Below are 23,313 nucleotides of genomic sequence, written 5' to 3'. Positions count from 1 at the left end.
AAAATAGCTTTGGTAAGATTTATTCTGATGTTAATCTCATTGAAAACAGCAAGGAATTCTTGATAGTCCATGACTGCAGAATTTCACTGTGTAGCAACATGCCATTTAATTTGTATTTCCTCATTCTCAGCCCTTCCCAGTTCTTCTCTTCCTCATTTCTTCGTGTTGTGTCTCTCTGGCACTTCTGCCCAAGGAGGAAAATTCAGGATGACTTTTCAGCCTGAAGGTCTGTTTTAAAAAATGCTGACAAAGTCAGGAATGCGGCCAGTTTTGAAACCACAAGAATTCACAAGTGTGGAGTGCAGGGGCTGTTTTGTGGATTCACCTTCAACAAACAGATCTCAGTAGATTCATTCAGCAGAGTGTGCTGGGGTATTTGCAAACAAAAATTGCTGTACAGGAGGAAACCCTTGTGTAACCAAACTGACCCAAACTTTCACTCATTGAGGCAGTGTGAGGAAGGACAACAAACTCTTGTGTTTGGCTCACAGGTGAACTTGGCATGAACTAAAGCAGGCTTAAGGCAGATTTAATTATACCAGCAGTCAAGCAGGTGCCTTACCAAAGCTCCAAATACCAAGTGGCACAAAGCTGGATTTAGTCCAGGTTCCTTTGCACTGATTCTTGTGTGTCAGCCAGAACGGCAAATCATGGTAGTGGAGATGGTGGGTGAGGGGAAAAGCACATTAACAGGTGGAACAGATGGTCATAGAGGGAATAACGCTAGGAGAAAGCAGCTGGCTCAGGCTGAAGTCTAATTTGTGAGACTTCATTCCTGCCTTATGGCTCAGTTTCTGAAGGTGAGCTGAGACTTTCTAGAAATCTAGAGATTTCTAGAAAATACTGTACTGTGGGAAGCGTGGGGATGTAAGTTAAGGTGAGAAGATAGGTCCTGGTTGTAGTATCGTGCATTATAATAATTATTTTTCAGCCTCTTCAACTTCTTGGTAAAATTAAGAAGGAAAAGCTTCATAAATTAAGAAAAAAACCCAGCAACACAAAATGAAAATAAAATAGCCTGGATTCATTCTGGGGATCTTCTCAAACATTTTTGTGGCAGACAGTTATGGGGTTACAATTTCAGAAACTATAGCTAATAATATTTCAAAGGCATCAAGCTGACCCATGGGGCTGAGCAAAGCTGCAATTTTGTGCCAGTGACCTAAGCAATCCAAGATTGTGGGAGTGCAGAAAGCAGGGTATGGTTTTGGTTAAAGCTTACATAAAACATATTGTTTCCAGCATTTGAATGCCAGATTGGCCCTCTGAAGACATTTCTGTTCAGAATGCCGTGCTGAGCTTTTTAGGTGGGGTAAGCTGCTTTCAGTTTTGCTGCGGTTTCTGCCTGGCTTTGAAAGGTGGAGTTAGAAAGTTCCTGTACAATGGGGGGAAGGCATGAATGTTACCACAATTTCTAGCAGGCACTGAGCCCCTCTATCTGCTGCTTTTTCTCTGTTCTCATGCTTTTTTAAAAGCAGCAGGTCAGAATTGGCATTTCCTGCATCCTCACTGCCCCTGAGATACATTAATTTGATTCAATTCTGCAGTTAAAAGTCTCATCCTGGCAGGTTTGTAGTTACATTTAATGTATGGCATTTAGAGTTGCCTTCTAAACAGTGATCGTGGAACAGCTAAGGAACATTGAAGGAAACAGTGATTATGCTGAGAGTGTCAGATCTCCAGAATTTATCTACCAAGCTCCTTCCATGTGACTGAAACTTTCTTCCCTCCCTGTTTTATGCACTTATAAATATTTATATAAGTGCATGCAACAGCCTTGACTGTAGTATGCACTTATAAATATATAAATAATTATCTAAATTATTTTGTTCATTTAATAGCAGATGGTGATTTGTGGCCACGCCTAAGTTGTAGTTTTTGTCTCTAGCCAGCACTGGATCTCTGTGAGGGGGATATCACACCAGTAATGCAGAGTACAGTCATCCTTTGTGCCACTGAGTGGTTTTGTGGGAAGTTGGATCAAGAAATGCACATATCTGGTTTTGTTCTTATACTTGCATCCAGTAATACCACAAAACAGCACACAATTATGTCTAAGGCACTTAATTTTTATGACTAAAAATCTGGTAGTTCCTTTAATGCATTCATTCTGCTCATTGTGCTGTCACAAGACAGAATGAATGTTGTTTGGAGAATGTAGCAGTCTGTTTCCATATGTAACTCTGATTTGGTTTCTTTTAATGTGTGAATTCTGACTTGGAATTCCTAGCACTCGATGTTAAGAAACTAAAGGCGTCTGTGATGCCTTTTATTTCTCTTGTATCCCAAAAGGTGATTTAATTTAGCCTTTTGTCTTGGAATTTGTCTTTGTTTTCCCTTTGAGATTGATACATGGAGCACTTCAAAAAGGTTTTACCTACTCCTGTAATGCTTCTCTGACTTTCAGTGATCCGAAGCTCTGGAAAAATTGGCATTGTAATGGTGCAAAGTTCAGTACTTTTGTTTTACTTTTTAACAGCCTGTTTAGTGAGCCAAAGTGATGCAGACTTTCTAGGGAATTTCTAGGGAATACTGGCTGGTTTGCCACATTGGAGCAGAATGGAGTGGCTGTAGCCTACAAGTGGGCCTGGATTGAGTTGCTCATGTCAAGGCTTTGGTGGCAGAAGGAGAAATGTTTAACTCTTTAACTCCTCTGCTATAGCAGTGATATGTCCAGGAGGAATGATGAGGAGAACTCCATCTTATCAGAAGGCCAATTAATTACTTTATTATACTGTACTATATTACATTACGTGTAAACTGAATCTGTCAAGCACTCCACTGCACTCATCTTGTGACTGTCCTGATAGTCCTGACACACACACATCTGGATTCAATTGATCAGGAATCAAAACACACCAGAATCCAGTTACCAATTCCCTTCAGGTAAACAATCTTCCACAGTGCATTCCACTTGTGAGCAAACACAGGCACAACAAATGAGACAAGAATTGTTTTTCCTTTCTCTGAGGTGCAGAGAATGTGAATCCCAGAATATCCTTGGGAAGTTGTGCTTTGCTTTTGTCTGTGAAGAGAAATGTGGCCACAGTGCCACTCTGGATATCTGTTAGTGCTCCCACAGTTTTCTGCCAGGCTCTGGGCCAGTGAGATGTGAGCCCTGGCAGCTGCTTGAGCAGGGCTGTGCTGCATCCCCTGACTCCTCTGGGCATCTTGGGCTTGTTAGGGAAAGTGCAGTGCTCTGTTGATACACCTGCATGGCTTCCAGCCCAGGCTGTCTCACCTCCAGCCAGGTGAGGTGCTGGATATGCTGAATTTTCCATAGGGTTGTATGCCTTATTTGTTTCTTGCATTGCTCTAACATTTTTAAGCTGTGAATTAGGTGGTGCTGTGCTAAGTATTGTACAAATCTGAACATAAAGGTTATTTCTACTCTACATATATAAAGCCCCCCCAAAAACTCCAACAAAAAAATCTCTGACAATTTTCCCACAGAATCTAAAGCTCCAGTGTATGTTACACAAGAAGAAACTGAAATTCTTTTTCCAGTGCAGGTTCAAATTTCCATTTGTGGTTCAAATTGAGAGACTGCCAGTGACAGTTTTACATTACTATGAGCCATAATCATTTTTATACTAAGTGAGCCTGTGATTTGTGGTAAATACAGTGGGATATAGGATTCCTTATTCTGGGAATTGGGAGAGAGAACAATCCATTTTGAGAAAATATATGGTTTTAAGCTTTAATTTAGGAAACTATATGGTATGTAAAAAGTTTGCTGGCAGTGATAAATAACAAACAGTTCTCTGATCCTAGGGGTTTTTTAAATGAATGATGAAAATTATTTTTTTATCTATCGTTCTTGTTTCCCATCAAATGCAAAGATCAAAGTGTATAAAATACTGAGTAGTCCGGTTTTTGAAACATCATCTTAAAGTCTAAACTAAATGACTTTATCAGATTTGCACAGGAGTGTGACAGGGTTAAATTTCCACTTCTGGAAGAGTTTAGGAAGTACTGAGCAGTTTTCCTCTCTTTTCACTTTATAGGAGCAGTAGGTAAAGTTACTGACATACTCAGAGCATATGGATCAAGGAACACCCAAGGATTTTTGGAATGAGGAAATACACGGGCATAGTTACCATATTACCCACAGGGCTAATAAATATAAAGCAATTTACATGGTTTATAGGTTTTCAAATATATATTATTTCCTCCCCAGCTTGTCCTCAATTTATCATTTTCTACTGACATCAGTAAATTATTTACCTGCTAAAGCACATGTGCACCCAGTGAGGCCTTTGATTCTTCAGGGGTTGTGAGTGTTAGGGGGGATGTTAGAAGAATGCCCTGCATTGGCATTTAAAATTCTCTATTACACTCTATTTTAAATTTTGCTTGGTGAGATAGAGCATTTCCTTTCTATTAAATTGCATGGGGAAAGATTTGTTATAGTAGTGACATCTTGATGCTGTGATGAGCAGTAGCTCCCTGGAATGTGTGTATAGAAAATCTGCTGTTACATAAACTGTCTGGAAGCAGTAAAAGAGAAACATCCCAGTGTATGTGTGTGTGTAACAGGATACAGTGAGGATATCCCAATGCTTTGGAGGTGGGGCTCTCATCAGCCCTGGAGAGGCCTCTGTACCTTTGCTGAGTGCAGAGCTGGGCTGCTCTCCTAAAGAATTCCTGTTCTCCTGTGTCTGATCCCCTCAGTTCCCCTGTGGTAGCTCATCTCTGCATCACCTGTGTGGAAGTACAGAGCTGTAGCCACTGTTAGATCAGGGATGCCCAGCTAGAGGCCAGCTCTGTTATTGTCATAAAATATTTAGCTTGTGTGGGCTGGGCACTGCCTTAGAAAAGGTCATTCTGATTTTATTTTGGTTTCAGCTGAATCTGTTTGCTTTGGGTTATTGTCAGCGGTAACAAAAGTATTTGTTTTTTGTGTTGTATTGAATTTAAAAAGATTGGTGACTAATAACACTGTTAAATCACTGTACTTTCATACCACCTGGTTATGTATAGGCTGCAGAATTATTTCAGGTGATTTACAATCAAATCCATTCCCTTCTTTACCTGCCAATAGGAAAACTTTATCCAGTTCCAGAATAAAGAGTGCTGAATGGTTTCTGTGATATTCTACATCCATGTGGGCATGGCACAAACTCTTGAGTATTACTATTAATAGGTGCACCAGGCTGACACATATCTGCTGCTCTCATTCCAGTTATTAGGAAAGAATTTGGGATCCCTGGCAGCTCCTTTCACTTTCAACTCGATGGGAAGTGGTTCTGTGTCTCTCTTCAAGTGGGTAATGTTCTTCAAACAGTTGCAGGCTTTTAGCAAATAGATTTCCTGAGCTGTTAGAGAGGAACTGATGGGTTATCTGGAGCTGGAGGATTTGCAAATAAAGCTAATTGTCTTCGGGTGAGTAACAGGAGCTTTTAGCCAAGATAAAAGGAAACTGCTAAAAAAACAGCCAGGGGCAGTTTGGCTGAGTTGATTTATAGCACAAGAAAGCGATGCTTTATCATTTTTTTCACTAGGAGCTTAAGATGTGTCTGTAAAATCACTGAAATTGCCCTGGAATTTTGGAGATTGTATTTAGCTTGTGTCATCTTCTCGATTTGTTTTTCCCAAGGTAAAGAGTTGGTTTTAAAATGCAAGGCTTAGCACCAGTCAGAGATCAAAGAAAATTTATAAACGGACTCCAAAACTTAAAAAATCCATAGTGCCCATACCTGTTTCCAGGATTTCTTAAGTTTTCATGTAGTTGTGATTTCTTGTCCCCAGTTTTGATAGTAAATGTTTTCTTTGCTGAGCCACTTGAATAAAAGCTGCAATTTAGGAAGAGAATTAAGTTGGTTGTTTTTTTCCATAGGATTCTCTTTGCCTTCCTGCTTGCTTTTTGGAAGGATATCCTAACTTTCCATGAATTAACAGCTTAGAGAGTTGGAAGAGGTTTATTTTAATCCTGTATTTAGTCCCTCTTTCTAAGAAAATACTGAGTGGAATGAAATGGCAAACTGTGGCATTTTCATTGGCAAATCAGACACTGAATTTCATGGCAATATTTAATTTACCTTCTGTCTGCCAGTGTGAAAAGGGAGATGGAATCTGAGCACGAGTCAGGTGTGGTTAACTGAGTGTTTGAAATGGTTCCCGTAACCTCTGTACAATATAGAGACTGTACCATGAAAGCATTTTATATTTATATTCCAAAAGGTTTTGGGTGCCTGCATTCCATGAATCCACTTCCCTGCATGTCTGCAAGCTTATTAAAATCAGGGTAAGAAGATTTAATTGCAGCTGCTCAGGACTTGGTCATACGAGATTATGGTTCTATTCTTGGCTGCTCCACACAACACCGTTGTGACTGGCCAGGCTACTTAGGCAAAACACTTCCAACTTGTCTGTCTGAAATTAGGTTTGCAGTTCATTTCTTCCTTCAGCATGACTCCTCCTTTCAGAGAAGGTTAGATGCAATAAATGTCTTTTTTTGTTCCAGTTGCTTCATGTGAAGTACAAATGATATTTCCCAAACCAGGAGACAGAAGTGTCTTGAATCTTGGTGCAAAGATGTGTTATTGGTGAAATGTCAGACCTCTCTATTCCAGTCTTGTGTCACAGGCCAGTGTGAGCCCTCAGCTTGTGTTAGACTCAAACCTTCTCCCAGGCAAACTCTTTCCAAAAATGGAACACTGTGTTTATGCTGCTGTGCAGAAATGCAGTGGTGAGGCAAGGAGCAGCACAGCATCAGCAATTGCATTAACCAAGCTGTCAGACCTTTGAGAAAAGCAGTTTGTGTTAATGCTGAACCACACAAATTAGTGAAGAACGGTCCTAGTTCTGGTTTTATGGAAATATTTGTGTACAGACATATGAGTGGACTTTCTGCTGTTATGGAATTGCGGTCTGTATTTCCCTAAATGGAATTGCTTCTTTCTAATCTGAATCCCAGGTGTGTCTGCACTGCAGATGTGAAGTGCAGTTGTATGGCCAAATAGAGTTTTTAGCTGACTTGCCTAAAGGTAACAGAGAGCTTACAGCAGTGTGTTTTTCACACCAGTGTGTTTTTCACACCGGTGCAATGGCTGCATTCAAGCCTGCTCACATTCCCTTCTCACCCCACTCAGTTGATGGGAGCAGCTGTTACCAAAAAAATGATTCATGGCACCAAAATACAGCCAGTGGGTCTGGTTTTATTCCAATGTTTAATTCACTCATCAACATATTTGTTGTCTGAATTACATAGAGAGAACCATATTTGAAATATTTTAGAGAATTTTTTGATAGGAGAGATACAAAGTGACTTTTTTATAGATCTGAAAATACAAGTAGCTGGAGTAGAGGAGGCTGACCCCTTAAAATAAAGTAGATTTGTTTCTTAAGATTTCCTTAATATCAGGTGGAAGATTTCCTTAGGATCTCTAGGAATCCCTTCCCAGCATCTTTTTTAACCCAAAAATACATCTTTTGAAATACGTCAGTGGATAAGAAACTAATCAGTAATGGAGAAAAACCCCCCAAACCTAATGATTATAAATTCTTTTAATTTTCCTGAAGCAGAAGAAAGGATGAGGTTGTAAAGATTCAAGTAGTTTTTCCTGCCTTACAATCCAGATTCCTACAAAGCTGGAAGAAAGGGTCTTGATTAACCTAAATTGTCTCTGGATCAAATCAGTGGGAAGTTATGCAGGCAGCATTTCAGCAACATGGAAAAACTCTTTGAAATTTAGCTAGTGCCATTGAAATGAATGATATGTTTTTAGGACAAAATAAATTCCTTTTATGCTTTCTCTGTCATCTAGCCTGACTGTAGCTTTCCAACATCTTCATTTCCCTTCTGTTGTGTTTTGAGGGCTTCAGAATATATTTTCAGCTGTGCTGCTGCCCTGGGTGCCCTTTTCATTCCTTTAGGCAAGAAGTTTATGTCAATTCCATCCACTTGTCTGTTTTCTTGTCAAAACAGGTTTCCTTCCCTACCTACTCCTGCAGATCAAACATTCCTGCAGCAGAGCTGGAGCCTCTGTCAGAGCAGGGGAAAGGTTAAAGGAGCCAGCAGTGGGTTATGCTGCCCTCCTTTTCTTGCAGAGTGTAGCAGAATTTCATTCTTTGGTGAGACAGATATCTGAGAAGTATCTGTTATGAATAGTTTGGGGGAGATGCCTTGCAGAGGATGGACTGGACATGGTCCTTCCAGCCATATTTCCTGCTGTTTCCATGTCTGTCTCACAGCTGAGTCAGAGCCTTGACTCTGTTTTGCTTTGTCATTTGTTCTGTGGTTTATTACCCAATGTACAGCCAACCTGATGCAATGGTTCCAGCACTCAATCCAATTACATGTGCTGACATATCTCAGATGATGTTTCAAAGAAGCTTTATGTTGAAAGATTTCTGTTATTTTTGGTATTTACCCTGGGATTGCAGAAGACTGGTTTTTGTTTTGTGGTTTTTTTTTCCTTTGGTGATAATAGTGGTAGTAAAAACAGGGCTTTTTTTTCTCCTCAAATCTTATTATAATATCTTGGCATACATTCCATTCTCAAGCCTCAGGCTCTGATGTAAATTTAAAATAGTATTGATGGTAAAGGGATTATAGGATGGCTTATATAAATATTACTTTATTCATTCTCTCCAACTCTCCTCAACTATGCTTTGTTGCCTTTCCCCATCACCATAATTCCTTGTGCTTTTTGTAATCTGTGTCCTTCTCAGGATTTGTTCCAGTGCTGTTCTCAAGTGCAAGGGCAGAACAAGTTCCTTGATTTTGCCTGTGCTTCTGTGTTTGTTGTTGCATGAGAAGGCCCTGATCTTTCCTAGGATATGCTTACAAATTCAGCGTAAGATAAAAAAATTATTACAGTTGCTTGTGATCTTGAATTAATCACCTAGACTGGAGGTCAGGGAGGTTACTGTTTTCAGCAGAGGAGATTGCAGTCAGTCTCACTTGGGTGCATGTTAATGTTTTGGGGATCTCTGCTGAAACTTGCTGCTGTTTTTAGGTGACCTGTGAGTTATTTTACAGCTGGGACTGCCAGGTCTGGTTTTACTCAATTAAGTGATAGAAATGCCTGGCCTAGCCCAGTGCTCAGAAGTGTGTCAAATGAGTTAGAGCTGTTACAGCTTACGGTCTGGGATTTTCAGTGCAGCCAAGGATCATTTGGAAACGCATTGCCAAGACTTGCTAGAAAGTGTAGGACAAAATATGCCCTTGCTATGGCTGTCTAGGATTACAGGTGGGAAATGCAACAGGGAGAGTGGCAGCTCTGGCCAGGGGCTGCTGTCAGCTCCAAGTCCACTTAAAGCCATTGCAGAGGTGGGGTGGAACAAGCCTTGAAGTGACAGCTCAGCCAGGCACCACGATGTGGTGTCACAGCCTTGATTAGACATGGACCAGCATGTCACCTTTAATTGGCCCAGCTCGTAATTGAGAAGATCTGTTTTGATCAAATGGTGAATTATAGTTTCAAGAGATCACAATATATCTTCTTTACTTAGGCTGGGTGCAGCTTTGCCGTGGAAGAAGCTGCACTGGAATGAACAGGCACTTTCCAGCTGAGGGGGTCTCAGAAGGTGTCTCCTGTGGCCAGCAGCCCTGTGTAGGTTTAGTGTTGCCATAAAAGCCCTGAAAATAAGCAGTATGCAGCTCTTTCCCTACCACTCCCTTGTGCCTACCATAGGCAGGGCAATCTGGTATTTCCCATTCCTTACCAGGGAGTCCTGGGCTGGGATGTTGGAGGGACATCTTCTACATCCCTTTCTGCTGTGACATGGAGATTTTGCAGGCTTGGAACTGTGTCATTTTACTTTAGAAAACAGGTGCCAAATAGCTGCACTCAGACCATGTGCCACATCATCTTCTTTTTTTAGTCTCCCTTATCATTTTTGTTTGGCATTTACCAGTTTTCCTTCCAGGTTAATGGTTTTATTGGGCAACAGCATCAGGAGGTGCTTGAGAGCACATTGGATAAACAAAGCAAACACAACACAAGCCTAGCTGAAAATTCCCCTTTGTGTTGGCAGTGCAAACAGTGGAGATCTGGATGGGTGCTTATGCCAATCCCTAATGCACCCTTAACATGCTGCTTTTAGGGCTTGGGGAGTGTCCTCTCTTGAGGAAGAGAGGAAATTGCTGTTTGTAAAGGTCACAGGTGATAAGGTGATAGCAGGGTACCACTGTGATAATCGTTTAAAGAGGGATGTTAACAGAATAGGCATTGATACTTGATAATACCGTGGCATTTGTCACCTGCCCTTGCTCTGCTCCCCTTCTGTGGGATATTCTGTGTGTTTGATTTCCCTCCTGGTGCTGCCTGAACAAAGGGTTTGTGAGCCAGGTGAGGTGTTGTGTAGGGTGTCCTACACAGTGACCCAGAAGAGGCTGAGCTAATACTTCATGCAGACCACACTGTGGGAGAGACTTTCCAAGGATGATCCCCAAAACCTCCTCCCAGTGTGTTCTCCTCCATGGAAAAAGGCGGCCAAATGCATTGTAGCACTTGATGCTGTCTTGACAGAAAAAGAACTTAGATTCTGAAAGATTGTTGCACACTGTTAATTTACACTGCTTGGTAAAAAAAACTGAGAAAAGGACATAATGGGTGAAGGAATAGAGTCCTAGGAAAGGATATTAAGAAAGTAGTGGCCAAAAAAGTGGATCTCCAGAGAGCTTCACAGGGTTATAAGAATGAGAAAACAGCCTTTTTGCCTGCTGAGTGATTGTTGCCCTGCTGGTCAGTGCAGTTGAGCCTGTCTCTAAGGTCTCAGCCAGGCTGTTCCTGCTGTTGTTTGAAGGAATTGTTACGGGTCAGGTGCTGTACCTGACTCTGTTGGCTCAGGTGTCGGCACAGTGTCTGAAGGAAAGCTGGCTTGCCCAAATTCTGAAAGAGCAAATGGGATTCCTGGTCAGACTGTGCAGTTCCAGGAAGCTCTGTGGTCTGGGAGCTGTCTGCTTCTTTTCAGGGTCAGAGTTCCTACCTCTCTGAACTTTCTGCCTTTGAGGGACTCAAACTGAAATGCAGTGAGTGAGTTTCTCCACCTGTTCAGCTTACTGCTCCCTCTGCACTGCTTGTGGATTTCTAAGAGCCAGGGTAAAATCCTTTCCCATCCTTAAATAAAAGCTATTGTTAACCCCAGCAAACTTACCAAACTGTTTTGAAGTGATGCCTTTCAAGTAGTTGAGCTACCACCACTGAGGAGGCAGCAAAGGGAGTCATGAAAGCAAAAATCAGCACACTGATGGGAATTCTAGGAAAAGAGGCTTCAAATGATAATTATGGTCCCCAGGCCAGTTTATTGTACCATAATTAGCCTAATGAAAGTGACCTGAGGAGCCTGGAGTCCAGGGAAAGCAGTTGATAGCACGGAAAGAGGGAGTTCTTCAGCAGCTGTTATTCTTTGCAGAGATAAACTCAGAGATACAGCTGTGTTCTGCACACTCACTTAAGCCCCACTGACATCCCTGCTCCCCAGTAATTGTTTTCTTGAGCTGTGGATAATTGCCAACACTCCTCTGTGGTTTTTATTCTGATCCACATCTTCTCTGGTACCTTTTATTCCTAAAGCTTGATAAGAGGGCTAAGAGGTTGCCAGGTAAAATGAGTTTCAGGACATCATTAGGTGGTGCTTCTCCCATTGGAGCATTCACTGTCAGAAGAATAAAGGGAAGAGTTAAGCAGAGTAATTGTTGTTTCATCAGATTATGTATTAATTCAACCAGACTAATGCACTGTAATATCTAGACAGGCCTTATAATTGGAGATAGTTGAAACAAGCTTTTAGCTATTCATGTGCTCCCGCTCTAAGTTAATTTCACATCTAAACCATTAAGCAAAAAAACCTCAACCAAAACAGCTAATGAATAATAAACAGGTCTTTGTTCATTAAAGACATCTTGAAAATTAGGTTATTTACAGAGATGGGGGTACACTTCTTCAAAAGCTTGGGACTGATTTTGTCTTTTTCAAAATGCATGCAGAGGGTGAGAAGTCCAAGACCCTGAGATCTCTTGCAGAAGCACCTTTTTAGATCAAATAACAATTGTGCAAATCACTTGATCAGTATTCTGGACTACCTGTGTTCCAGTCTATTCCATATGCACCCAGCACAGAGGAGCAGGATTTCACCTGGGAGTCTGCAATAAAGGCCAGTGTTTTCTGGGTTATATTAGAAAGGAAAATGGAGCTTTGAATATGATTCTTTGAACTCTCCCTGGCCTCTGAGCAGCAGTTTAAATGCCCAGAAGGAAGCACAGGAAGGGAAAGGAGAGGGAGACTCAAGGCTCTGCCTGCTTTGCAGCCCTCTCTGGTTGTTCAGCCCCTACCTGTGGATAAAAGGGGAGTGACATGCCAGAGATCTGCATTCCTAATTTCCCTGCTGTTCTTCAGGATGATTCACACCACAGGAGCTATCATAGAGAAAATTAACTCCATCCCAGGCAGAACCAGTGCAAAACCCTGTGGCACATGTCTGCAGCTAGTTGTGGCTTATGAGAGAGTCTGCAGTCCCTGGTGCAGGGAAGGATTTAGCCTTTTTTGCTAATGGGATCTTTCTAGGGTCATAAGTGTTTGAATGAGCAAGTTATTGTGGCATAAGTGACTTTCTGACTGCTGGCTCTGATCTCTCACATTGGTTTTATGTATTAAAGGAAAACCAGTGTGACATGTACTTAGTTGTGATGGTGATTAATTTCTGATGATCAGCTTATGTTCTGAGGTACAGCAATTGGGTGTTAACCTAAGTGTCCAAGAAATGTCATGTGCTCATTTTCTGGGTTTGTACCTTGTACTACTTCTTTAACTTAATTCTTAAACAGAATTTCAAAATATGCTGCTACTTGTACGACAGCACTGTGTATATGTTTGTGTGCCCTTTATGGATATTTTGCCAGCTACTTAGAGGTTAGCTGCCTTTAACCATCATGTCATTAAATATCCCTACAGAGATAATATTAATTTCCTACAGAGAAAATATTAAAGCTTGTCCTTGTTCACTGATGCAGAATAATTTTAAGTGAGTCTGACTTCATTATTTTGATACACTTTATTTTTATCTCTGTGTTCCTTCAGGCTTCCGACTTGATTATCACCCCAGCCACGACATTCAAGGAGAAGCCAGACCCCACTGGTCTGGTGTTTGGAACTGTGTTCACTGACAATATGCTGACAATTGAATGGTCCTTGGCTTCAGGATGGGAGAAACCCTGTATCAGGCCTCTAGAGAACCTCTCCATACATCCAGCTGCCTCAGCCCTGCACTATGCTGTAGAAGTGAGTAGTACATTGATTTGGAAACCAAATATTTTTTGTTTTATTAGCTCTGGAAGCCACAGCTTTGTAATACAAGGAGTATTACTGCCTTTATTTCATTAATATTGAGTTACATCTTGTTCTGTTAACTGGTGTTCTTCCAGAGTAATTGCAGTATTTACAACAGGGTTATGTGTAACACAGAAGCAGCTTGGCCTGGGGATGCCAGCACACTTAAAGTCCTAGCCTAGGGAAGGTGAGCTCATTCTTGAGTGGTGATAAATTTACCTTAAAAAGCATTCTTGTTCCCTGACAGTGGGTTGGTCCAGTTACTGTCTCTGATCTGTGTCAGGGCATCTCAGAGTAGCTTTAATCTGGGGGCTGAACGTGCACTCTGTACAAGTCACTTGCAGCTGGTTTAAAGGTTGGTAGCTTGGATTGCAGGACAGGCTAGGCAGGTGCTTGTTTGAAACTCTGAACCAGTCCCTGGAGCTCAGAGCTGGATCTGATGCACTCACAAGTGTGTTTGAGGAGAACAGATAGCAGGGAACTTTGGGAAGTGGGATGTTAGGCTGGAAACCAGCGTGGTTAAAGTTTCTGTGCTTGGCTGACTGCTGCCCACAGCTGCCTTTGGTGCCTGCAGAGCAGCTTGGGCTGTGCTCACACCTATGGGAGCCCCAGCAGGGCACAGAACCTGAAATGAAGCCCACTTCTCCCAACTCTGGGTAGGTGGGAGTGTCTCCACCACAGTGTGTGGAGTTGCTTGTGCTGCTTTTATTATTATTTTTCCTTTTTTCCTTTTAAATTTTTTTTTTGTATTTTAACCACTGGTACAAGGGAGGCTTTCCCTGCTTGTTTTCCCTGAGTTCCTGCCTTCATTTTTATTTTGACTGATTTTTTCCTCATCTAGTCACCAAGCCTCCAGAGGTCCTGTGTAAATTACAGCAGGCCCTGGGCCTGAGGCTGCAGCTCTTGATCTGCCCAGGAAGTCAGAAACCACGCTGGAGTCCCAAATCTGTATTTCACTCTTAGTAGCACATTGCTTTAATGCTTGGCCTTTGGCCTAGTCTGAAATCATTGCTAATATGAATATGCTCTTTTTTTTTTTTTCCCATTTTTTTTATTCTTTTACCCTTATTGCATCACGTTTCCTCTAGCCAAGAGGACAGAGAGAGGAGAATCTGGTGTCATTGCTGTGGCTCAATGAATACACAGTGGGTATAATGAAAGTGATGAGTTTGGCATTCCCTCCCCTTTCTCCTTGCCCTCCATGATGCAGTGTGCTAATCTGGATCTGCTGAACTCCAGATCCAGCTCCTGTGATGTACAGGTGTCAGATAGTGCTGTTCTCACACCACTGTAGCAACCAACCATCAAGCAACCACAGCAGTTGCTTTCATTAAAGATGAACATTTCTGGAACACATCTCTGTCTCCCTTTTTTAATGAGTGGAAGGTTTTACTGAGCTCTGGAAGATGAAAAGTATTTATTTTTGGAGAAAAAGATTTAACATCTTGAGAAGGCTTTGTGTTTCAGTAATGGTGTGATTCTTACTTCTGTCAAACCATTGATCAACTCTTAGTAGTGACATTCCTCCCTTTTCCCTCTCATTAAAAGTTCTGTGAATGTGTTTGGGAGAAGGGTGGGGGGATAAAAAAATGTGTTCTGGGATAAGAAAGTATCATTCCAGCCATGTGCTATCAGTTAGTGACTGGCCCGGTAAAAACCATATCAAAATATCAGCTAGATATCTGTAATATATGTAATGATATCTGGTATATGTAATGCTGTTCTTTATTAAAGACTTTTTTTTTTTTGGTGGCTACAATGTCTACCCTAGGAACAATTTCTTTTTCAAAGTTGTGCCAAGCTTTTAATAAGGCTGGCATTGCCATAGGACTAAGACAGGTTTGGAAGGCAAAAAGTTCTGGGTTCTAATTCTGGTTCTGCTACATAATTGGCACATGGCCTGAGGAAAATTGCTGGGATTCTGCAACCCAGTTACAACCCAATTAAAATTTGTCATGTGAAAGGACCTAGCTCTGCCATGGAACTGCACACAAGTTTTCTAAAGATTGCATTTCAGTGATCCTTATGGAAAAGCATAGAATTTGATAACAGTGAAACCTGAAATACTCTGTTCAAATTACTTGGGCACAAATAGAGGATTATTTTTTCCGAATAAAAAAGCTGCCTGTCTAGACTTCCAACCACAAGGGATGCAGTTCCAGGCACTTTTTGTGGAACAGTCAGAGAAGGAGAAGCCTGAGGAGACTGACAGCAGTGATGCACTTAAATTCATAGAAATTACACTGAAATTTAATGTACAAAGAAATGCTTTGGAAGATAAAATTCTGAGAATGTGACCTCTTGTCTGTAAGCATAAGTGAGCCTTTAATACTTAATCCAAATAAGAGCTGTGTATACATATATATTAATGTGAGCTTATATAGTACATGTGGTTTCTGTCTATAAGTATAACCAGAAATTACCAGTCTGTAGCTGAAAGTAACTGGATATTTGGTGGGTGTGTTTTTTGATGTGGTTAGGAGATGCTGGGAGAGCATTGATAGGATAAGGGTTTCTGATTGTCAACACCAGTTGTCTGGATCCTGCAGTTTGATGGGGTAACTATGTTTAAATTTCCTCTAAAGTATATAGAGAAAATATTTCCATGTATTTTATGTTTAGAGTAAGGCTGCATCTCTCTCATGCAGGCTAAATCCCATTCCACACCATAGGGGCATAAGGGGGAAATAAGTGACCAGCTCCTGCTACAACTACAGCAAGAACTTTACAAGAATTCTCTCCATTACCTTATTCTATACTTCCTAACAAAGATGTGTTTTGGCCAGAGCTCTAAAAGTAATTAACATATATATAAAACAAAATTCTATAGATGCCTTATGTAAGCAAAAATGCTGCTTTGACTCAGGTATTGGTCTGGATGTGAGGGAATCGTTAAGTCAAACACATGCTACAAATTTTAATTGCTGTAACCAAATTATATAAAAAAATGAGATTATAATGAGGAATTATTGATTTTCAGTTTTTAAATATTGATATTATTGAAGTTGATATTACAAAGATGACCTGCCTGTGTACTTCAGATAAATCTGTCTCACTGGGGTGTATTGCCAGAACTCACTAGTTAGCATTTTGGTGTTTGGGTGCTGTGAGCAGGAGGGTGGAGCTTTTCTTTCCCCAGGGGTGAGCTGTCTGAGTCACTGTGTGCTTTCTCCCCTCCCTGGCTCGTAGCTGTTCGAAGGGATGAAGGCGTACCGAGGAGTGGATGGCAAAATCCGCCTGTTCCGGCCCACCCTCAACATGGACAGGATGGTACGGTCAGCACTGAGGACAACCCTGCCGGTACGTACCCAGGGCAGCTCCTGCTCCTTCAGACAGCCTCCTCGGGGCAGGTTCTCACTGTCACAGTGCACATCTCTACAGCTTTTCACTAGTAGCGTTTATCAAACACACTTAAGTCTCTGATAGCGCAGTCAGACTTCGTTAACACATCTTACTTATTGAAGGAAACCCTTTAAGTGATTGTTTTAAAATCAGAACAGTGGGTGTTTTGCTTTCATTGTTGCCTCCCTGCTGCCTCAGAGTGTTTCTGAGGTATTATTGTATTTGCAGGGTGCCCCATGGCAGGAAGGAATGATGGATCTGACTCCATGTTCTTAGAACGCTAATTTATTATTTTATGATACTACATTATATTAAAGAATACTATATTATACTAAAGAATACAGAAAGGATACTTACAGAAGGTTAAAAAGAGAATAATGAAAACTCATGACTCTTTCCAGAGCCTCAACACAGCTTGACCCTGATTGGCCAATAAGTCAAAACAACTCATATTAAATCAATGAAACAATCACCTGTTGGTAAACAATCTCCAGACACATTCCAAAGCAGCAAAACACAAGAGAAGCAATCAGATAATTATTGTTTTCCTTTTTCTCTGAGGCTTTTCAGCTTCCTAGGAGAGAAATCCTGGGTGAAGGGATTTTTCCAGAAGATATGACAGTGACAGGGGATGGGTGCTGTTCTGCAGGTGTTTGCATGCAGGCAGCTGTCTGATTTGCTCTGGTGCTGATGTTCTCCCTTTTCTTCTTTAGACTTCAGTTAAGTTGTTCAGCCTCTTGAGTGCCTTTGGTTTTGGTCATGCCAGTAACTTAACACTGCTTTTAGCAGCTGTATCTTGGCCAGTGAACTTCCTCCCAGGCTTGTTAGCTTAATTGCTGTAAGAACTTGGGAGCTTTGGGAGACTTGCTGGCCCTTGGAGCTGTAAAGCAGAGCACTCTCCTGTAGAAGAGGTGGTGCTGTATGCTCGGCTGAGTTGGCTGCACAGGGAGTTCTCCACGTGCTTTGGAGGCAAGAAGGGTCAGTGGCTCCTTTTTGCCATCTCAGGAGGACACTGTGGAGCAGAGGAGGTCGCTCAGGATACTGCACAAAAAGTCACAGTAGCTAAAACCATGGGATGTTAAATTCTGTAAGGAATGAACCCAAAGAAGATGTGAACCTCTGCAGTGTGTCAATGTTGCATATCCTGAGGAGGTGTTCCCTGGAGCACGTGGATCTGTGAGGACCACAAAGTGTTCCAGCTTTATTTCTCCATTTGTTTTTTTCCCTTTCTGTTCTTTGCCAGACTTTTGACCAGAAGGAGCTGTTGGAGTGCATCCGTAAGCTTGTGGAGCTGGAGCAGGAGTGGGTGCCCTACTCAACCGATGCCAGCCTCTACATCCGTCCTACCCTCATTGGAACTGAGGTGTGCAATATTTTCTTTGCTTTTTTTTTTTCTATTTTGTTTATTTAGGTACAAGGCAAAGCCCTCCGTCCACACAGGGCAAGACTCAGCAGTCAGTAGGTTACAGGATGAAGTTTGAAGGCAGATTGGTTTTGTGGTTTTACTTGGGAGTCCCCAGCATGAATTTAAGGTTGACCACAGTGCCACTCAGTGGGCACACTGGCTCAGAGCACAGAAAATAAACGGAGTTTCCTCCCACTACTCACGGTGGGAATGGAGCAGTGCTTGTTAATTTGGGTTGTCCTGAAAGGATAGTTGTACCTGACATGGTAATATTAAAACCCTAATAATTCAGAGAGAAGATGATGGATCACAGCTTGCTGTGTACATTTTGTAATTTCAAGTCATTTCTGAACAGAGAAGTTTTTGGAAGATTTTACCCTGTAAATTAAGATGTCTCAGAAGAAACACTTTCAACAGAGCTAAGGACTAGTCTCTCGTCAATTATTCTTGAAAATTGACCTTCTAAGGGGCTCCTTAGCAAATAGCTGTTAATGAGTCCTCTCTGAGTTTCATGTGTGAGTCATTTCTGTAGCATTGATAAAGAAACAGAGTTTATTTCATTAAATCCTTCAGGGTTCTTTTTTTTCAGCAGTAGCAAGAGAGAAATATACAATGGTAGAGCATAGGACAAGGAAGCTAAAGAATTCCAAACTGCATCCAGGTTCCAAACTGTATAAACTAAACTACTACAATATCCCTATCTGTAAGTAGTTACCATAAGTGAGCATTTTACATTTCACACAAGTTCTAGGACTCCATTAATTTAATACTTTTAAACTAGTTGCAGATTTTCAGATTAAGGAATCTCCACTCAGTGGCTATAAGGTACTGATATTAAAATTGGGGTGTTTACCCCTGGTTTTGTTTTTGGAAATTCTTTTGCTCTGAGCTTTGTTTCAGGACAGCCAACCCTTGTGGCTTTTCCATTAACCCAGGTTGCATGTCCTGCTAGGCTTTTATCAATCAATCAGAAACCCAGGCACCACAATCTTTTGAATGATCACATCAGCAAAAATACCAAGATGTCAGTTAACCCTGTGAGAAGTCTTTCTGAAGCAGCAGGGCAGACAGAAACCAAAGGAGCCCTTTCAGCACCTGGACAACTTTGGCCAGCACCAGAACTTCTTACCCGCACCTTAATTGATGATGATTTGTAGTGTGAGAACCAATCTCTCAGAGAGGAGGGGCAGAAAAAACTCTGACATTTTTTGGTTATTTCCTGGGCTGTTGTGTGAGCTGTTTTTAGTAGGCAAATAATTTTAGCTGTCACTCAGGCGTTCAGAGAGCCAGCACTCAGCTCTGGCAATGCCGGCTGGCACTGGAGTGTTCTTGTCACTAATGCAGCTGACAGTGGTTTCTCCACTGCTGTTACTGCTGTTGTTGCCACTCCTTCCCCCAGAAGGCTTTGTGAGCTTCTGGTATGATCAATTCATATTATATTCATATATAGTATTATATTCTATTGTATTCCATTCTATTATTTTGTATCGTATTGTATTATATTCATATAATTGTATAGCACTTTGTTAAGCTAATCTTTAAGTTCTCAAAAACGTTACACTATTTGAGAGTGCTAGAATAATATATAGATAAATTGAATGGCTGCAAGTGAATGGTGACAGTATATATAAAATTAGGGTTGGTGTGCTGTTTGGATAAGGGGAAGGTTATAGAAATATTTTTTATTCATTGCAGCACTTTGCGGTGTCCTGGTAAAAGCACTCTCATGCTGCAGTCCCACTGAGAGCAGTGTTGCAGAAGCTGATGGTGCAGCCCCTGATGTTTGAAGGACACCAGTAACTTTGGATTTGTTTGCATTTCTTTATTTTCAGCCTTCCCTTGGAGTGAAGAAGCCATCTAAAGCCCTGCTGTATGTCATTCTGAGCCCTGTGGGCCCTTACTTTGCAAGTGGAACCTTTAATCCAATATCCTTGTGGGCAGATCCAAAGTATGTGAGAGCGTGGAAAGGGGGAACAGGAGACTGCAAGGTGGGAGGGTAAGAAAACATCATCCTGCCTTTTCTACACAGCTCCCAAAGCAGATTTGGTCTTTAGTGAAGTATCTAATCCAGCAGAAACACAGACATTAAATTTAGTAGTTAAATAAACAACATACTACAACGAAGAGTTCAAAATTGTACTTTGCTAATATTATTTTTGCAACTCACTTGCATTTTTTTGTTTGAATATTACAGCCAGTTGATTTTTTTGCAGCATCTCAAGCGGAAGAAGTGCATCTGGTTGGTGTCCATGTAATACTTTGGCTCTTGCCCTTGCAATTCCTGAAGATGCTAGTTCTCTTAATATCTTTTATTAGAAAAAAGCCCCCTCACCTCTGGTGTTTTTTGTGCTCCAGGAGTTTCATCTAATGTATATCACCCACCTGGCATGAGGTAGATGAATTTAGAAAAACACCAACCAAAAAGCCCAAGAAAAACACCAAAAAACCCCAAAACCTGGAGGGGAATTGTTGCTCCCTCTCCAGGATGCCAACTGCTAAATAAAGATAAATGATTTCTGAGGGTTTTCAGTTGCAATAATTACAATGTCCAGAATATGGAACAAGAGGTATGTTTAATACAGTTTGGATGGATATGTTTGAGTTGTTGGTGCTGTTCAGCCCTTCAAAGTTTTTGGGTTGTAGGTGCAAACAATCTAATAAAATCCTGGTGGAATATTTCTAGTGAAAATATCCCAGGGCCAAGCAGTGACTGTTGCGGAGCACTTGCTCATGAGGTACATGTGCCCAAAATCTTGTTTAAATTGAGAATATGCCCAACCAGGTACTCATAACTCTTTGGGTTCTTTTTTTCCCTGAAGGAATTATGGTTCTTCTATTTATGCCCAGCAAGAAGCCGTGGAGTTGGGCTGCCAGCAGGTTTTGTGGCTCTATGGAGAAGATCACCAAATAACTGAAGTTGGAACAATGAATCTGTTTCTCTACTGGATAAATGAAAAGGGAGGTATGGTAACATAAAGTGTGAAGACTTTAACAGAGCAGGTGAATGGGACTGTAATCCACAAAATGATTGTTAGAATGCAGATGATAATCTTTTTAATGAAGATTGTTTAACTTAGAGGGAATGCCCATTCTGGAAGTTACTGGGTGACTGTTATTTGTGAGAGAGGGGATCCTGGAGCAGCTCTGAGTGCTGCCTGCTGGTAACAGACCAAACTGCTGGGCTGTCCCCATGCTCAGAAGGACAGATTTCAGCCCTGCACAAGGTCACACATCAGCCTGGGTGCCAGCAGCATGTTAGAGCTCCAGGAGCTGTTGTTTCAGAAGCAGTGCAGACGTGCTAAAAGGCAGCTCAGGGCTGTGCAACCCTTCAGGCTCTGTAGCTTTGAGTGCGAGTGGCTCTCATCATCACTTGCTGGCCAGTCAGATATTCCTGAACCATCTCCAGAAGTATTGCAGCATCCAATCCAAAACTCTTTGAAGGATTTGAAGTTCCGTCCAGTGGTGGCAGCGAGAGAAACACGTCAGTGGGTGTCAGGTATCAATAATGCTCAAAAGGTGCTTTCAAGATGGATCATCATTCTTTAAGCTGTTTTTACCTCTTTCTACCCACAGTCATCTCTGAGCAAGGTACATGCTGATTAAACTATTAAAACTATTAGAACTAACTATTAAAACCAGCCAACTATATGGGCATCTCAAAAGCACCCATTGGGCATGCAAGTATTCGGTGCTTGTGATAGCATCACCTGATAACTGGTTTGGAAGACTACAGGCAAAAATAAAAGAATTTTCTTCCCTTTTTTTTCCCAATAAGAAAGAAGACTTTTTTTTTTAAATGAAAGTAATTTTCTTCTCTCCAAGGGAATGAAGTGTTACTGAATTTCTGCATGGCAGCAGATGCAGGGGTCAGACAGATTTCACTGTAGTGCCATGGGTACCTTAGTGAACTGTCAGCTTTCTGCAGAGAGCAGGCAGCATTTTGTGGGGAAAGCAGTGTGCCTTGGATAATTCAGTGTGGTTGGGATCCAGCTACCTGACTCCTCTTGCTATAAGACATGAAATAAACCAACATGCACGCTGGAACTTCCAAGGTAAAAAGATGGGAAGTTCATTTTCCGACTCCAACATTTATAGACTTTCAAAAGTGATAGTGGATTGGAGGATCAAAGTGCCACCTCTCCAATGACACTGGACAAACCAACAGTCCATCAAATTTCTCCTCCTCCAGAGAGGAATGTAAAAACAATAATTATTTACATAAAAGTGCATGAGAAACTTCTTTACAAAAATGAAAACATCAGAAGGCTTAGAAGAACTTAGGAGAACAAGGCAACATGTTCCTATCTCCAGTTCTGTTGCTTGTTCTTCTGCAAAACCTTTACTACATTTGTAAGAAGGGGGATAACAGTCCCTCAGTGCTAAGTGAGTCTGTGAAGCTTTATGAATGAAGTGATAAATATTAGACATGTTCTTGTTGCGGCAGCAGTTGATTTGTCAGTGTAGATAGATGGCCAAATTGGAGCTTAGCTGGGAAAACATGAGAATAGATTTTGGCTCGTTGTGCCCAGGGAAGGACACTGAAGCAAGGACATAATTAGAATTCAATGTTCTCATTGTACTTGAAGCAGGAATATGCTGGAATGGTGCAGCTGCAACCCTGTGCTGTTCCAAAGAGCTGCCACTCACTGTGGTGCCAGGGCAGGGCTCAAAGCTGCCATTGTCAGGTGGCTGTGGCAAACAGCTTGGCATTCCTGCCACCCAGGAGGTCTCAATGCTGGCACACCTGTCCTTTCACAGGACATGGGCATTGTCCCCATGGAGCACTTTGCTGTCTCCCAGGGTGCTGAGTCACTCTTCATGTGTGGGATCTTTGGCTGGGAATCACCCAGTGCCATCACATACTTGCCTGTGGCTTGGCACGGGGATTTGGAACTGCTTGTCACTGTGTTCTGTCACTTCACAAAGGACACTCACTCAGGCTGTGCTTTGGTTTTGTTCTGCAAATGCTGCAGCTGAGAGGGATCAAAAAAAGTGAGGCAGAAACTGCAGATCATCATCAAAAGAAAATGCCCATCCTTGTGTGCTCTGAGGTGCTGCTGGGAGCTGAGCTGCTCTCCTTGGTTTATAAGCAGAGGCTTATCCCAGTAAAGCCTGGTCTAGAGGACAGCCATGAGGAGTAGGTTTTCTTCTTTCTTTGTGCCTAAAGGTGACATCTTGTCCTGCATGGCAGGAGGAGCCTGGAAAAAGATTTTGTTTGTAACATAAAGGGGGGAGTAGTGGAAAAAAACTGCTCAGTTTTTGGTGAAACAGCATGACTTGCTCCATACT

General features: G+C 41.6%; 1 protein-coding gene across 2 annotated transcripts in view; it reads left to right on the top strand.

The window, feature by feature from the left end:
• The window catches only part of BCAT1 (branched chain amino acid transaminase 1), a 53,078-nt gene that overhangs the window by 16,543 nt on the left and 13,222 nt on the right, over nucleotides 1–23,313 (top strand). The window contains exons 3-7 of one of the 2 annotated variants that reach the window (XM_054281968.1): nucleotides 13,029–13,229; nucleotides 16,467–16,547; nucleotides 17,863–17,982; nucleotides 19,857–20,020; nucleotides 20,844–20,986. In XM_054281968.1, coding sequence (XP_054137943.1) covers nucleotides 13,029–13,229; nucleotides 16,467–16,547; nucleotides 17,863–17,982; nucleotides 19,857–20,020; nucleotides 20,844–20,986 — 709 coding nt within the window. Of the gene's footprint in view, nucleotides 1–13,028; nucleotides 13,230–16,466; nucleotides 16,578–17,862; nucleotides 17,983–19,856; nucleotides 20,021–20,843; nucleotides 20,987–23,313 lie in introns of both variants that reach the window. The other variant, XM_054281967.1, reaches the window with a different exon arrangement.

This window comes from Melozone crissalis, unplaced genomic scaffold (assembly GCF_028551555.1).
Source record: "Melozone crissalis strain CALT ecotype California unplaced genomic scaffold, PUWL_Pcris_2 ptg000033l_1, whole genome shotgun sequence".
Classification (NCBI taxonomy): Eukaryota; Metazoa; Chordata; class Aves; order Passeriformes; family Passerellidae; genus Melozone; species Melozone crissalis.
Note: the sequence above shows the minus strand (reverse complement) of the source record. Positions and strands in the feature narration are given on the sequence as shown.